General features: G+C 39.4%; 1 protein-coding gene across 17 annotated transcripts in view; it reads left to right on the top strand.

The window, feature by feature from the left end:
* Positions 1–17,919, top strand: part of DLG1 (discs large MAGUK scaffold protein 1) — a 167,075-nt gene that overhangs the window by 55,165 nt on the left and 93,991 nt on the right. For 14 of the 17 annotated variants that reach the window (XM_080604854.1, XM_080604847.1, XM_080604858.1 and 11 more), the window contains exon 4: positions 6,868–7,032. In XM_080604854.1, coding sequence (XP_080460980.1) covers positions 6,868–7,032 — 165 coding nt within the window. The other 3 variants (XM_080604851.1, XM_080604856.1, XM_080604852.1) reach the window with 3 other exon arrangements.

The following is a 17,919-nucleotide window of genomic DNA, read 5'->3' on the forward strand; positions in this document are numbered from 1 at the left end:
CTATGAATGATTGCCAGGATGTATACTGTAACTGTGCCTTAAATTTCCAATTAAATAGCATGTATTTTGTTCCAGGCATTACTTGATTATCGGAGGGAGCTCTTGGTGATTGTGACAGAAGTAATGAATTATCATGCCTACTCTTTAGAGATCCCTTTGAACAATGTTTTGAATTTACTGAATGCCGCATGTAACATGTCGTCATTCTCCATTAATCAGCATTAATCATCATGTAATCAGTTTATTGCACTTGGCTTTCATTTTCTTCAGCTGTGGAGAATTAAATACACAGGAGACTTGCACTGAGATGCAGGGCTGGAAATGCTTCCTGACATCATATTGATAGAAGCAATTGTTAGTGGCAGGTTTGGGTTTAACAGTGCCCTCGGGCATTTAGTCATTTTAGGACTCCATCAACTGTTTGGGGTCTGGAGCAACAAAACATACATAATTTGGTAATTCTTAGAGTAGTAAGCAATATAGTTGGGGTTGTTTAAACTGCTTTTTCCAGAAAAATTAACGCAGGAATTGAAGAATGTGATGAGAACTGTAACTGCTGGAAAGCCCCTTTAAGAAAGCCCCTTTAAAAATAAAGGGTTATGTGTGTGAAGTTACTTGTGAGACTGAGATTCAGCAATCTGTGTTTCCAAAAGTTATTTTGCATATTCAGTGTTTCCAAGCCAGTGTTCAATGTTCTTAACAAAAAAAAGCTGTATTTCTGTAAATTGGGAGCAGTCGTCTATGTGTGTGTGCATATATACACAGACATGTATGCATGCATGTCTGTGCAGTACACTTAGATATATATATATATGGTGGTATCACAGTATGCTGTTGATGTTGCAAAAAAAAAAAAAGTCACTAGGTTGGGAGGGAGGAGTCTAATCTGTTTGTAATGGCTCTTTTGCTAGTGTAAAAGATTTATTGTGGAATTGAAGGCTGAGTGCTTTATTTCCAGTAGGCAAGGATTTGCCTTGTTTTGTAACTACTTGTCTTTGATGTGTCCAAGGCATTTTTCAGTTGTAAATATGTACGTATATATTGATGCAGCTGAGAAACTGTTTGCTGTAAAATCAAGGTTTTCTTATTCTTTGTGGAACTGCACATCCTTTAATTACAACATCATAAATTTGGGAGGAAAGCCATAGGAGCAAAATACAATTTGGAATTTCATGCTGCCAGTTGAGCTGCCGATGAGGGATGCTGTTCGCTTTAAGACCAAACTAAAAATACCCAGCGAATATCCAGCATCCACTTGAGGCGTTTTGTGCCGGATTTGAGTGACAGCGGCATTTTCCGCTGTCCTCGCACGACAGCAGCCCCTTTGGGCTGCCTGCACACCCCGGTGACTTGTCCCCCAGTGACTTGTCCCTGGCTGGCTCTGGGGGCAGCCCCCCGGTGCTGCTCCTCGGGGTCCCCAGTGTGGGTCCTTGTTCTTATTATGATGTCCTGCAGGCTGATAGTTTCTCAAGTGCAGTTGCTTTAGCAGTGCTGTATGTTAAAATATCTGGCTGTTGGGCTTTAACGATACCCAAATAGCGGCCTGCTCAGCCTGGGGGAGAGGCGACTCAACTCATCAGGGTCTAAAAATACCCCAAGGGAGGGTGCAGTGAAGACAGAGCCAGGCTCTTGCCTATGGTGCCCAGTGCCAGGACAGGAGGCAGTGGGCACAAACCGGACCACAGGGGCTCCTGCTGAACCTCAGGAAGCATTTCAGTGCTGTGTGGGTGGCTGAGCACGGGCACAGGCTGCTGGAGAGGCTGGGGGCCTGCTCCCTGCAGAGCCCGCCTGGGCACCGGCCTGAGCCCCCTGCTCTGGGTGGCCCTGCTGGAGCAGGGCTGGACCCAGCAGTGCCTCTGCCATCAGCCAGCCTGTGATTCCCTGCATGTGTGTTACTGTTAATAAATAGAGAGGGAGTGCTCTGTGCTACCCAAATCCCGGCTGGACTGAAGGCATCAGGTTTGACTAACCGTGACCTCCTGGTAGTGCAGGGGGTTCTGCACTCAGCAGTTATCAGTTTTATTTGTCTGAGGAAAAGTTGCAGGGTTGTGCTGCACTAAGAATAACATAGCAGTGTCTTCTCAGAAAATACTTTTTGAATGCTGAAGACTGAGCCAAAATTTAAAGGAAAATGTGAAACAACAATGCAGAGTAACCTGGTCAGTCCTTTACATAAAGAAACGATTCATCTGACAGAAGTAATTCTATGAACTGGTGTTTCCCGTTTTCCTTTAGGGTTTTTTGACTGCAGGAAAATAAGTCTGCCTTATTTTAAGTCAGACCGATTTTCCTGTAAATAAAATAAATATAATATAAATATAATATAAAATATAGTATAAAATAAGACTGACTTATCAGTCTGACTGCTCCTTGTTTTGTCTCTGTGCATTGGCATTGTGGAACAGGTGTATTTCTTCTCACTAAATATTTCTGGTGTTTTGTAAACATGTGCATCTTAAACTGGCTATTTCAGAGTATCCATGACATGAAGTGCTGCCTAAATGCTTGCATTTACCACTAGCTGTGTATTTTTACATATGATGGAGCACCATGACCTAATTATTATGTTGCATGTGGTTTTACTCAAAGTACAATGTCAAACTGAAAGGGGAAACTCTAAAAGGCTGCTCCCCTTATGGTTTGTCTTACCTCTAATTATTAAAAGAAATCTCATTGCTTTTATTTGAGAATGAAGGAGTTATTACTCAACGTACTGAATGCTTGTTTAAAAAAAATTGCTCTAATATTTCAAATCATTGAGTTTATGATATATGGAGACCTAAATAGAGAATAATACTAAATGTCCTATTCTGTGATCAGTGAAGAAGTTCTGAAGATGCACCACCACTTACTTGCTTCTCTTACCTTACTGAAGTGGTTTTGTTAGTTACAGGCTTTCAGCTTTGCGGTGTGAATTGCTGCTTACCTTCAATGAGGCTTCATTTTGGTTTTTGTAGTCTGCCAGTTGTCACAAATAAGTTTTCATGGGAACTTCCATTCTGCAGTAGCTGAGCGTATTCCTTGCTTTGTATCCTTTTCACCTCCTCAGTGAGGAAGGCACTTTGTTGGCCTGAGCGCTTGCTTCTGGCTTAGCACTTCCACTATGCTACAGGAAGAATCATACAAAATACGCTAGGGTCTTAATTTACCATTTAATTTGTCCTAATTTTATTGTAGCGAGATTATGGGGAATTTGGCTGTATTGTTGCTTTGCTTGCTGCAGCTATTGGAGCTTATTTTCTGCTGACTGGAATCTGAAAGTCAGAGTTGTGAATGTTTGTTTTTTAATTGGGGGGGGGGAGATGTGAGGATAAGTGTATATATTTAGGTTTTCCTACTCATCTGCTTTTGGCATGCTGCATCCTAGTCCTTTTATGCAGGAGTGGGGATGTTGAATGTAGAGCAGTGTTTCCCAACAACCCGAGTTGCTGGCACGGTCTGCCGAAGGGTCCCTTCAGGTTAAGCTCATCGTCTGAAGTGGAACAGTGACTGAATAAGGACAAGTATTTCAGTTTGGCTTGTCATGAGCAAATGGTCTGAAGACAGTTTGTTTTATGCTATCTGTTCGTGCTGCATCAGAGGTGATCTGACTGTGTGAACTTGTATGTATTTCTCAATTTGAACTGCTTATATTGACTTGAAGTCCTCACTACCTTTCTCAAAGGTAGCTGGACCTCTACAACAAAAATTAAGACTTCGCCTAAACAAAACACAACAATATTAATCAGGCTGTCTGTTTTTCTGGGGTTTGTTTGTCATTTTTGTTTGGAGTGTGTAGGGACTTGGGAATGATGATGTGTGGATAAGGAGCATGAAAATCTGCAGGAGAAGGGGAGTACAAGAAAGACCAACTGGCAATCTTTTATTACTGGTTTTTAGGCACCCTTTCGCTCTTCCTCTTATTTTCAAGCTGTTTTAGTACTGATCTCTGTGTGTGTGGGGGGGTACGTACAGAAGTTGCTGTGCCTTCAAATTTGTTTTTATGTAAGACATCGGATTGATGTGCCTCTAATGTGAATTGGATTGACACACATTCCATTCTGAAGATCGGCGTAGTTAATGCTGCCTTGTACTTTGTCATTACCTTATCTGGTAGCTAAGGGTGTTTTTGCGTGATTAATTTTCTGTCCACGAGCATGGTGTTCTGTGTGGCCTGAATCTGTAGATTTACAGACTTACGTGCTGTTGTGGATATGGGTCACTGGTTTAAGGCATGTTTAAGGGGTTCTTTAGGTTGCTTAATTTTCTGTTGATTATCTTTCAATAAGATCTCTCAGTAGAATAACTTTTTAAAAATATAAAGCCACAAGTTAATTACATCTAGGGAGTAGTATGGATATGAATTTATTTGAAAGACCTTCCTTTGAAAACACAGAATTTCCTGAAGCTTTTCTGTGCCTTTTCCATAAACAGGTGATCTATATTCTGAAAAATGGTCCTTTAAAACATTCATAAAAAACATTGTGTTTATCCTGTGCATTTTTGCAGATACTTTGGTCATTTTTCTTTTTTTAGCTCTGCTAGGGTGGTGATTTTAGGCAGGGAGGCTGTGGGGCTGACCAGTTAGCACAATGAATGATTTCACGGCAGTGATTTTGGAACATCTTCTGGTTTCGCATTAACTAGCACAGGGTTATTGAAGTAAATGGATTTTTCAGTAGTTTACACCAGCAGATAACTTAGCCCATAGTACTGAGTGACAGTTCAAAACTCACTAAGGGTGCAATCTAGTTTGAACAAATCTTGTGCACTACGTTGCATCAGCAGAAATGTTGTGAGTCCATTTTGGCACCTGTAAATCTGCAACCCAGTCCTCTGGGGCAGTATCTCTGTCAGAAATGTGTTAACGTTTAGCATTTAGGTTTTCTTTTGCACTGTAAATTATAATTTACATAGTAGTCCATAAAAATTTACATAGTAGTCCATAAAGCTTCTTAAAAATGTAGTTAGCTGGCTTGGCTACTGCCTAACTGGCTGCTGGGAGACTTCCTAGATGTGTGGCTGAGGTAAATTGTGTGCGAAGTTGGAGCTGCTCTGCCACAGTTGCTGTTAGTCCTTCCTTTGATGTGTCTTGCCTACTTCTTGGCTGGTTCTTCTATCCTAGGGTCTCCTTGGCGCCTGGATTGGGTACAGGACTGGATTATTTTAGCTGTAAGCAGAGCAATGGTCTCTGCTAGCCACTGTGAGATTGGCTGCTCCTGCTCTCTCCCTCCCTTTCTCCCTGGTGTGCCAGCACTGTTGCATGTTTCATCTTGTTGTGAGCTGCTTTAGGGAATTAGAAGAGCAGCAAGTTAATATTGCTGGAAAGGGAACAAACATGCTGCTGGATTAGCCCACTGAGCGTGCTCCTCGTGGGGTCAGACACATGCTAGAAGCAAGGGGCACGGGGATGTTGTAGACCTGGGGCAGGACAGCCTGAATGGGTCCTGCTCCTTTGTGTGGCAGCTGCCCTTTGGATCAGCTGGCTGTGTGCTGAAAATGCACCTCTAGACTTGCATGGGGTTTAAATTGCATGGGATTTTGATTCAGGTGTAGCAGCAGAATTAACGTGGCATGACTGAAGGAGATGACTGAATTGCTCTGCTCAGGTGATGGCAACTCCTGGGAGAGGGACGGAATGGGCAGTTCTGGGTGGTGGCTCTTTGACCATGCCCGAGCAGTTAGATGCTCCCTCTCAGTCAAGAGGCACGGGTGTTTTGGAGGTGATGCTCAAGAGTAAAGCAGTACAAAACACTTCCACTACCACGGAGAGTCATCTGTTGTAAGACGATCTGCTTTACATCCAAGCTGAAGCACTTTGCTCTGAAGTATTTGCTGCGAAGGATGAGGACAGTTGGGTAACTTTTAGCATAAGAAGTTGTGGATATAGCACTTAGAAATGCTATCCTGTAAGTAGTTTAGTTAGTGTATTTTAAAGATGAAATCTGTTTTTTAGTAGCTTTGGGTTGGCTTTACTACTATTTGCAAAATATTTCCCAGTCTTGAATATCACATTAAAATCCAAATAGCCCTTCGTGTTTAAGATTTTTTTTGAGCTTATAGCCCTTGTCTATAAAGCCTTACATGAGAGAGTTCTTTACCACAGCACTTCTTTTTCAATTTTTAATGTAAATTGTAACAATGCATAATGCTTGATGAGCAGTTAACTCCACAATCCAGAGATAGAGGTGAATACTACGTGTACCCATGACTTCATTCATACTTTTTAGCGGGGGCTGCAAGTGTGGCTGCAGCACTGTCTGACTGGAACACAGCCCTGGCGGATAAATAATAGGTTCTGGCTTTTGAAATTGAATGAAAATTAATAAGACTGACTGAGTAATGTCTTGTGTTTCTGTGTGGAGGCTTCTGTATCACAGAAGCTTCATCTGTCTTGTTGCAAGCCCACATACTGTAGTCTCATAACAAAGTTAGGAGCAGTGAATTGCTGTGTTGATACCCCAACATAAAAGCTGAAACCTTTCAACTGACAGAAAAGGCTTTTAGCAGATGTGCTAAATAGGAAGTGGGGAAAAAGTTTTTGAGGCTGGTGGTTTTTAAAGACAGGGCATAATGCTGTATTAGAAGTGTAAGGAAAAAAGTTTTTTGGAAGAGTTTGCGGGCATGTTACTGTATGCAAACAGACAAAAGACTAGGTAGCTTTAGAGCATTTCTAGCATTTCTTTATAGCATTTCAAGTGGCTGGAATATTTTTAAATGGGACCAGTTTTTAAACTGAAAATATTAATTTAAACCTTTTATTTCTAGATTTTATTACCTTGAGGTCAGCAGGGTCAGAAAGTAACTATTTGTCTCTCCTACGTTTTGTGGATAATGTTTTCACATTTTCCTGGTGGGCTAATCTTTTTCTCTAATTGTTTTCTTCAGAAATACCGCTATCAGGATGAAGATACACCTCCGCAGGAGCACAGCTCGCCCCACATCAGCAATGAGGTGACGGGTCCAGAGCTGGTTCATGTATCAGAGAAGAATCTGTCACAGATTGAGAATGTACATGGATTCGTTTCTCATTCTCATATTTCACCAGTAAAGGTATGGTTTTTTTAAGTTACAAGAGTGAACCGTTTTGATATACTCTCTAGGGATATACTTTTGTGGGGAAAAAAATTCATCAGATACACTTCCTTATATGGAACTGCTCATTTGTAAAAATCACTGTATAGACATTAAGGTATTGACTTTGTTCTGCACATCATGATTAAAAGCACATGTTGTAAAATGCCCCAATAACAAATCTCGACGTAACTTGAGGTCTCAGATGGAGTTCTGACTGGGCGCTATGGTTACCGTTGTCAGCTGCGTTTTGTGTTTTCTACAAGGATTCTGCAGAATCAGTTCTGAGTTCATTTTTATTAAATGTTTGAATCAAGGTCCTGTATGGAAAATCCAGTAAGAGGAGTGAGTGAGATTTTGGGGGGTTGTAGCAGGCAGTTTTATTTACTTACTTAGTAGGGAAATGCAGCTTAATCATTTTCTGAATAGCTTAATATTTTAGTGTGCCAGACTAAATGGTGTGTTTTCTATAAACACTTCTGAATCTATCTGGCTCTTTTTTGAAGAAAAAATGGAAAAATGATTTGATAATGATGAGTATTTGGGGTTTAGAATGATAAGGTAGGCCTCAGTTTTGACATTTTTAGCTTGAGTTTTTGGTGTGGTAGTATCCTTTGCCTGAAATTAGCAGAGTACTGTACAAAGCATCAGGATATTTTAAGAAAAAAAGTTGTTCTAAACTTAAAATGTTCTGGAAGTGTAACTCTAAGGAAAAATATTGAGCATCAGCTCTTTATTATCTACTTCTAAGGATTCTACAGAGGAACGGGCTGTAGTGGGGGTGTATTTAATAATTGTCTTTCTTTTCTAAAATTTTAGAAAATGTAAACAGTGTTATTGGACACATTTATTTTTACATTAAACTCCATAAGAAATCCTCTGTGTGTTTCTGTAGTCTTCAGGGAAGCACAAGACAAGCTGTATTCTTCATATCCTAATGAGTAACCTATTTGAAGTGGGCTTTATTAACTTCTGAGGAGCCTTGTAAGAAAGCTAACGCAACAAACCTCTCATTTTGGGCTGGGCTAGGACCTCAATCTTGTGTTGCTTATGAAGGCACACACACAGTAACACACTTTGCCATGTCTAGGTATCCATAAATTCATGGATACCTAAAGTAATACATTGCATTTTGTGTGTGTTCATTATATATATATTAAAAAAACCCTCTGCCACTGGAGACTTAAGGTGGACTCTATGCACAAGCTTTTCCTAATTTATAGTGTGCTTAGTCGTGCATTTCAGAAAGTATAAAGGGGTCAAAAAGGCAAAGAGGCAAACTGCACAACTGTCTGTACTTAGAGATCAGGTTTAATATATTTCACAATCCAGATACCTCTGCAAATAGTGATAAAAATATATAATGGTTATATGAGATAGTTCTAAGAAGCAGATCAATCTAGATGCTCTTTCATTGTACTTGAGACAGTTCAAAGGGCTCTAATTACCTTGGTGTCTTTTTCACTGCCTGAACTGTAGGGAAACCAAAGTACACAGAGTAGTTCCTGTGTTTGAGTTTTATTTGTGTTATATTTTTATTTGACTTAAGTATGTCAGAGAAACCCAAGGTTGCTATTGAATGCTTAGCGTAGCTGGTCCTCTCTTCAATACATGTTCCTGGTGTTGGCATAGCTCATGCTGAAGATCTATTTAGCAGCAACAGCTCTGGGTTGAGAGAGCTTTGTGAATTTGTTTGTTAGACTGGCTCACTGCACTGTGGTGTAGGGACCAGGTATTGGCTGGTATACAAGATCTTAATTAGCTGTATTCAATAGTGCCTTTGTTTAAAGAAACAAAATGTAACAGAGGGCATTGGGAAGTTTTAGTAAGAAAGAGGATGTGTTCATTATACTAATAACACAGGCTGTTTTTTTAATTAGACTTGCTAAATACTTTTTAAATTTCAAATACGGAGTTGTTCTCCAAGCTAACCTTTTGGATGTAAACGCTGCTTTGCAGTCATATGCTGCTTTTTGAGAAATGCTGCAGAGGGCAGTAGAATCAGATTTTCTGAGGAATACCTTCTCTTTTTAGCAAGCCCTCTACAGCCTAGAACACTAATGCAGAACATGGATAGAAGATGATGAAGAACTGAGGTGTGCAAGGTTTTAAATAGTTTTTGTCCTCAAGAGGAGCTTTCATCATCTGTAGGACTTAAAGTAGCTGTTGCAACTTGCTTGGACACGTGGATGGTTTTCAAAGAGCATCCTTCAGTAACCAAAAAAGTCAAATGTATATCTGAAATGTTTAGAGGATGTGCATGTAATTACTCTTTTCAGATGTTTTATGTTAAGTGCCATAGTAACTCAAGGTGGTTTCCTGTCTAAGAGGGGTGAGCTACCTCAGGGTAAGGTAGGATTTTGGTTGTTTGCAGTTGTCACGAAGTAACCAATACTATCTGTACTGATTTGAAGTTTAAGCATAAGACAGGGCACGTGATGTTTTTGCCTTGTTAGGGTCGAGCTTTGTCAGTTTATGAGGAAATGTATACTATGTACCTCAAGCATCAGAGATGTAAACTTAACCTATGAGATTTGTTATCCTCTGTTATCTAACACTGGGTGAAGTGAAACTCTTCTTCATCCTGTAAAATGCATTTTTTTTTTTTTTTGAGTGCTTGGTGATAGACAATCACGAACAGGTAAGAAGAATGGTCAAACTTCCTTCACAAGTATTCTGTCCCGGACACTTGAATGTTTTCAGGTAGGCAGGCAGCTAGTACTAGAGTTTCTTCAGTACGAGCTTTCAAAATTTTTTGTAGGAATTTGGGATTGCAGCATGAGAGTTTCTCAAGTTACTATGAAATAAAATGTGACCAAGCTGATCTGGCTTTGGTGTACTGGAAAGCAATACACTGCTAACAAGAGCGACCACTAGATGGTGGTGCTACAAAAAGATTTTAATTGTAAGGCTGAATTTAGCTTTTCTATCATACTTTCATTTTTCAATCTAATATTTCCATTAATTAGAAATATTAAAACTCCAACCAAGCGAAATCTGTGATAGATCTAATATCAAACAAGGTTTTAAACCGTGGACTGACAATTAGTTTTCTATCAAGGAAAAAAGCTGTGAGTAATAAATCATTGTAAGGTTACACAACATAACAGGTCATGATGCAATATGATGGAAAAAAATGTCTTAAAATGAAGTATTCTTCATTTAAAGTGATCTGCACATGAAAGGATAACTATTTTATTTACAGCCCTGTATTTACAATGTATGTGTAGACAGTTTCAAAAATTTTTCCAATGTAAGTGATACCCAAAGCTGTGTCACAGGCTTTGCTGTCTGGTCCAGCTGACAACATGCACTGTAGTTTTACTCTGTGGGATAAATGTCTTGAGCCCATTTAGTGTATACCTGTTTTTGACACATGTTCAGACATCTTTGTAAAAGTGTTTTCAAGACCTATTGGTATTTATGCTGAATAGTTTTAAATGGACTCAAACTATGTACCTGTTAGTGCTACAGTGATGTATAAGTCTGCCTAAATTGACTGTGGTATCACAGGAATGAAATATGGCAAGGTGGTACTTTTCTTAAAGAGGCATCTGGAAGGGCTCGTAGAAATGGCAACTCGGCCTCATTCTGAACTGGGAAAATGGAGGAACTGTTGTAAAGGGCAGGATCAGTGAGTGCCTGGAGAAAGTGCTGATGAGGAAGTGATGAAAGCATGGCAGAGTCTTCTGCTGCACAAAGGTATTAGAGCGCGTGCATGAAGATCATCTTGTTGATGTTGGTTTCTAGTTTTTCTTAGATGCATGCGATGTAACTCCCTGAAAAGGCTTATAGAAAAATTAGGTTGTCGTGGATTAAGAAAAAAAAACTTAGGGTTTAATTAATTTAAAAAAAAAAAAACACCATCAAAAGGAAACAACAAACCAACAGGAAAGTAAAGGGTAGGAAAGAACATCAGTAATCATGATGGATGGAGGTTACCATAAGTATGTCAGGAAAAACTAGTCTCCTCATTGTATCGTCTCTGAGGAATGAGAGCTCAGGGTTAAAATAGACTGATGGAAAAATCATTTCAGTGCTCAGTAACAGTCAAAAAGGCAAACGGAATAGCAAGAATGTCTGGGGAAGCAAATGGGAATAAAATTGCATTATTGTATCACTGTTGAAATCTGCAGTGTTCCTTGAGAACTGCATGGTTTCTTATATCAGAAGGTATATCAAACTAGAAATGGTTCGCAGAAGAGAAATAAAGAGTGGTCAAACAGGGAACAGCTACCCTACAGTGAAAGATACATCAGTGTGACTCCTCGTTTGGGAAGGAGCTGAGTCAGGAGATTGTTAACAAAACTCAAGTCAGTAAGGTTAGGTCAGTAAAAGTATAATTAGCGAGTTATTTCAGAAACGTAAGCTTATTCAGAAATGGAAATGGAAATTAGCAGGTTTATATATTATATTTTATATACTTTATTTATAGAATGATTAAATTATAGCCACTAACTCCAGTGATCCCCCAGTCCAGCTGTAACTTTGGAAATCTTTCAGCTGCTGGTAGTCTCTGAATGTTGTGCTGATAAGATGGATAGGTTCCTCTCCCGGTCTGTCCTGCTTGCAGCCACTCCCCACCCTCCTCCTCCATCCCCCTCATCCTCTCAAGTGCTTCCCCAGATGTCTTGAGAGCTTGTGGAGCACCTGTTAAAATAGGCTCCTCTGCTCATTAAGAGAGTGGAAAAGCTCAGTGAAATGATGGGCATTAGGATTTCTTGAACTACAAAGGCATGCTCAAGGTGAGACAACAGTCAAAGTAATTCTACCTCCCTACTTGCCCAAGTACGTTTTCCTGCTTATATGATTTCCTAAATCCTACTTCCCTCTGAGCCAGGTAGGCAAGGTTCCCCTGAAGCTGCCGATGCTGCTTCCATTTATTAATTAAAGATAGGCTGACATGCATTTTGCAAGATCAGCTGATATTTATGGTTGTGAGAAAGTTGCAATCTCTTACTGTTACCTAAATGGAGACCCTTAAAACTTTATGCTATCTTCAGCAGGAAGACAGTACCTCTGTAGTTAGGGATGTACATGGGAGATCAGCAGAAATTATGAAGACCAACTTGAACAGACCCTCAGAAGTACTCATTTTTAGGCTAGTGTTATGATTTGGTGGCCGCTTTTGAGGAGGTGCTCTGCAACTGTTAATTAAAAAGCCTTGCCCAAGTCCTTAACAGATTGCTACTTTTAAAGTTCCTTTAAGTTGAGGAATATACAAATATGTGCAGAGGTATCAGTTTGTGTCTCCTGTTAAGAAGCCGTTGACCAAATCTGCCTCTCTTTCAATGTGGATCTGTTCAACAAATTCTTGTCAACAGAGATAAGAAAGAAAAACTGTAACAGATGGAAGGTGGATTAATCCAAACATTGGAACAACCTAGGATATAGTAATCAACATCAAGTTGTCTTAATAACTGGTTGTACTCATTTCCCCTGAGATTTCCCTGGAGAGCTCAGTGCAGTTGGGCTCACTTTGAAGAAAGGCTAAAGAAACTTGTGTTAAACATAGGATGTTTTTATCAGTCTGGCGTGCCAAAAGGATGGGCAGAAGATTCATGAGCAGTGTACGGAAAACCAGGCACTTTAATCTACACAGATTGGTAGGTTATGGGGGTGTAATACGAATGCTTTTTAGTAATTGTTGATGTTCATCCTTCTACTAGTAATGTATTATTCTGGAATAATCTGTGGGTTTCATACTGCAATATGTACTTTTTTGACTGTGTAAATTACAGTTGATCAAAGGCCATCCTTTTGGTCCCATATATTATATTTTTCAGTGTTTTTTCCCCACCTTGGGAGCTAGCTATATAGTCTTCTATTTGAGTATTTAAATTTAGTTGTACGCATTTCATTTGTCTCTACTTTTTAATAGTAAGGTAAGCGGTACTGAACATAGGCACCTGCCACTGTTTTAGGTTCTTCTTGAATTTACTCTCTAAAATGTATCAGTTTATCCAGTTTGTACTGTTTAGCAGTGTGATAAGAAAACTAACAAGACATTTTTCAAAGAATTCAGTTGTGCTTGTTGTTTAAAGAGCAATTGACATATAACTGCTGTTTGCATATGCAAACAGTTTTGTTGCTGTATATTTCAATTTCAAGGTATGCCTGCTGGTGGAGGTATGTGCAGGAAAGCTTTCTTTGAGATTAAAGTACGGTATGTCATGTTTAACTCGTCCCAGCAAGCTGCTAATAAGAAATGGCTCAAGTACAAAATCAGAGTATTTCCATTCCAAGTACTTGATGCTAATTTTTAAGTACATTTAATCACAGTGGTTACTGTATCTTGTTAACTGGCTGCATAACAAATAATGTTGTTCCGTGTCTGCTACAAAAGCAGATGCATCTTTCAGTAATTTTATTAAGCTGTAGAAAGGTATGCGTACTGTGTGTACTGATTTGTAAATCTTAATTATGTTTATCTGTCTATTCTTAATTCTTGCCTCACAGTAAATAAGGCCTTTGTTTGGCTGTGGGTTTTCTTTGTCCCCATCAGTTTAGAGTGCAGAATATGGGGAGGGAATGACAGCAGCTCTCCTCAGGGCTTCTTCAGACGCCCTGGTGAGTCTCCTGCCCTGCCCTGACTCCATAGGCCATTTGCTGCAGTTTGAGCCCTAACCTCTGTACTGAGGATTCTTGGATTGTCTCCTCTGGATACTTACTGCGATTTCTACATGTGGGTGTAGACTACTACGTGTAGGTGTAGACTACCTTCAGACTCCACTGAAATGCATTTTGTTCAAAACAAGTCCTTATTTTACCTCCCACCCGTCTTCATTTTCACCTGCACAAGCTAGTGTTCTTCCTGTCCAGACCCCTTTGCTTTATCGTGATGCTGCATCATTTCTAGATGTAGGCTATGCTGCCACCTTTGGGTTGTTGTGGCTGTAACTTGTAAAATCTGGGTTTACCTCATTACCATAGTGCAGGCTTCTACAAATAATTGCAGCTATATCTTCTTAGGCATCAGTAAATCCTGCTCAATACCATTAATATCCATAAAGAGGGTACCAGCACAGATTGCTTGTCTCGTGTCACCAGTGTGATTGCTTAACCTCTGCTTGAAGTCCCTCTCTGGACTTTTGTCCCTCTGTTGCATCAAAAGGAAAGCCTCATGGCTTCACTATCAGGAATTTTTGTCTCTACCTGCCTTTCCTGAAGTGCTGATTTCTAAAGCCCCTATGTCAGTGATGCCCTGGGTTTGTCGTGGGGTGAGTGGGAACAGTCCTCGAAGGAAAATGCCTTAAAATACAGCCTACCTGTCTCACCTTCAAACTGGTCCATGTAATGTCAAGAAAAATAGGCTCTTGTCCATGTATTATGGATTATTATGTATTATTATTTTCAGAATTATAAACAATACTCGCCCGTGTGGCTGTCCATTTTGAAGCCTATGGAGACACATAGGTGTATGAATATTACGTGCAGAATTTTTTTGAAACACACTTTTCTTGGCTGTCAGTTTTGATTTATGGATAGCTGTGCTTCCCTAGCAATCACAGTTGAAAGAGTTTGTCATACAGGGGTCAGAATAAGGCACAGGATGTTCCTTTTTGACTTTAATTGCTTATGCCTCTCTGTGCCTTGGCCTTTGGTCCTGCTCATGACCAAGCGTTTTGGTTGTGGTTGGTTGTTCTGCTCAGCCCCTGCTTCACTGTGTTGTCCGCATCAGCGTGTCCTGGTGAGCCTTCCCGAGTGCCTCTTCCTTCCCAGCCAGCAAAACCCGGGCAGCTCTGGAGGGCAATTTTCCAGACCAGATGTGCAAACAGTGTTTTATTCTAGATCTGACCTGCACAGAATACGGCCTATGAAACAGCTTAATTCAAACCAGTGGCAAGCCTACACCTTTAAAGATGACAAATGGTTGTCATTTGTTTTGCAGGAAGTCAAGCTAGGCCATCGCAGTGGACATTCTATCAGATATTTGTGTATATAAAATTAAATTTTCTCCTTTAACAGTAATGAATAGCTTGTGTTCTTTTATACCATAAAACTTTGAACTGCATAGCAGTATCTCGATAGCGATATGTATAGTGATGAAATCTTGGCAAGTGTTTAAAAGAATGCATTTTCTGAACATGGAAACGTGTGTGTTAGGGCACAGATTAAGAACTATACAGCTTGTTTAAGCTCCAAAGTGTCCTTTGCAGCTTTGCTTTCAGCACTGAACTTAGGGGTTGGGATGGGAGGAAAATCTATACATCTTTGTCTTCCTACTCTGTTGACAACAGAAATTTTGAATAAAAATTCCTGAATGTCAGAACTGTGTTTTTTTAAGTTCTTATTTACATTTTTTTGTGACTATAACAATATAAATGTTCAGGTAAGGCTACAATCTTCTCTTCCCTCAAATTAGAAAAATTCACACTGTAAAAAGTTTCTAGTTCATGTTCTACTGTGTCTCAGACGTATCTTTACTTCTGTTACCTTCTTTATGAACACAGCTTTAAGGACTGTGCCCAAATCAGACCTAGCTTCATATGATTTACAGTGATAAGCTATCGTATTTTATGAATATTAATAAGGTTTGTCTGAAAAATGCTGTCAGTGTTGTTATTGAAGTGTACTAGTAATGAGAAGTAAATTGTGCATGGATCTTATTACCAATATCTCGGTAAATACAAAATATTGAATTATTTTTGTTTGCATTGTAACATAAGCAGTTGGTGAAAATTTCACATGCAGAAGAGTATATTGCACCCAAAAATGTATATGGAGGGATTTAATAATTTCTGCTAAAATCAGCATTGTGAGTCAGTAGATTTGTAAAACTCTATTGTTGTAGGTTGTATCGGTGTTGTAAGCCCATATAGGGACTTTTCTGCCTTTGTTAACCATATTGAGGCTTTTCTTTTTAAGAAAACGTTTTCCCTGGTGTATGGTTCTGACCACTAGAGCATTTTGTATAGAAAATAGGACAGGCAGTTTTGATAATTTTGTATTGGATTTCTGGAGGCAAGCTGTACTGAAAGCCTCAATACGTAACTGATTTCCTAAAGCAGTCTCTTGCATTTGAGCCGGAGGACTTAAAAAAAAAAAAAAAAAAAGTGTAAAATTTGATTAGTGAATAATTCAGTAAGATAACTTGAATTCCAGATAACCTTTTAGTTGTTTACTGTGCGACTTCTCCTTTTTACTGTGAAGAGAGCAAAGAAAATGTGCTCTATAGCACTAGTGTCTTGTGTCCTATAGCACTAGTAGTCTTGTGATTTTTATTGGAAATCAAAGTAATTTTATGGAAAATTCATTAGTGCACAATAAGCATCTTTCAGATTTTTTTTGCCATTTCCTGTACTTCTGAGGTACAACTTTGGGTCACGATATATTTGTTGTTTTCATATTACGCCTAGAGTACTTGCAGAATTCTGGAGATAGGTGTTAAGATCCTGACATGTTAGTGATAAAATAAGAGCAACAAAGCGTTGAATTCTAGTGTTTAATGCTAATATCCCTAATCTTGCTGAGTCAAAAAAACAAAAACAAAAAACTAGCCATCCACTGATACACAATATAAAATGACTGTTGTGTTCAGAAGGGTATGTGTTTCCTTCTGAGTAGTTTTATGTGCTAAAGAGGGAGGATTTTTTTTAAATAAAAAAGGAACCAGTGATTTTTTCTTGGCTATTCATTCTGAACGAGGTCTCCTTTTTTCTGAGGAATGCTTTCAGAAGACTGAAACCAGTGAATAAGTGAAGTTGTGCTGCATTGCTGCATGTTCCCTGTTTAATTCAGTTCATGTTTATAATTTATGCAGGCAGTGAAAAGATGCTATTGGATCTTAATGGAGACAGTGATTGAAACTTGGTGATTTGTGATCCATGCTTTCTCCACCCAGTAGCTGTTACCATGCACCACCATCCTTTTAGCTGTGGATTTCTAACGTTGTACTGTACCTGCCATCCAATTTCTCTTAAATACCTGTTAGGTGCAGGTATTATTATTTCTCTAGGAAGAGAAAACAAGCTTTCGATCAAACAAGCTTTCGATCCTGTGGGTTCTGAAAAAGGAACAAGAAGGAAAACATTTACTTGTGCTTTTTCTTAGAATTACAATAATGAGCATACTCTCGAGCAATCACAGGTAGAGGAAGGATGTAGGTGGTAGAAAAGCTTGGAAGAAGAACAGCATCAGCTATGAAGAATTTTGTTTTCCTGGTTTGTAAGCGATGCTGCTGTAATTCTATCTGCATCTTTTTTTTCTGCTCATTCACCACTCAGCAGCTGGTAGGGAAGTAAGACTGCCTGGCAACCACCTGCAGAGCTGCAGAGATGAATTACATTTTCGGAAATAACACACTCCTCTATTCTCGCGCCAATCGAGGCAACACGGGCTCAAGCCATAGCTCTGTAGGCCCAAAGCACAAGCAGTGGGCAAAGAAAGGCTCGACAGATGAGTTACGAAATGAGCCTTCCCGTTGGCAGCAGATAGTTGCATTTTTCACTCGGAGACATGGTTTCATTGACTGCATTTCGGTTGCTGCCAGCTCCACCCAGGTAATATTCCACTTGTTGAAATTATTGTCTGCATGCTTTCTGGTTACTTGCTAGTCAGAAATAGCAATTTATTTATAAGTCTGTTTTATGAATGGTGTTTTCTGTCTGCTTTCATTTTCGTATTTCACAGAGCTCTGTGTAATTCTTAGCATTAAAGCATGAAAATGGAGACACTTAAATGAGATGCGAGTTTTCTGAAAGTTATTTTGCAAATGGAGAGCCTCCAACAAGTTGAAATATGAGGTATTTTAATGACATACTGAAAAATGCCATTTACATTGTGCTGCCTGTCCCTGGAGGGGAATAATGCAGCTAAGGAATACCAGATCCATAGCCACAGTAAGATGACAGTTCATATAGCAAC

This window comes from Anser brachyrhynchus, assembly GCF_964034855.1.
Source record: "Anser brachyrhynchus genome assembly, chromosome: 9".
Taxonomy (NCBI): domain Eukaryota; kingdom Metazoa; phylum Chordata; class Aves; order Anseriformes; family Anatidae; genus Anser; species Anser brachyrhynchus.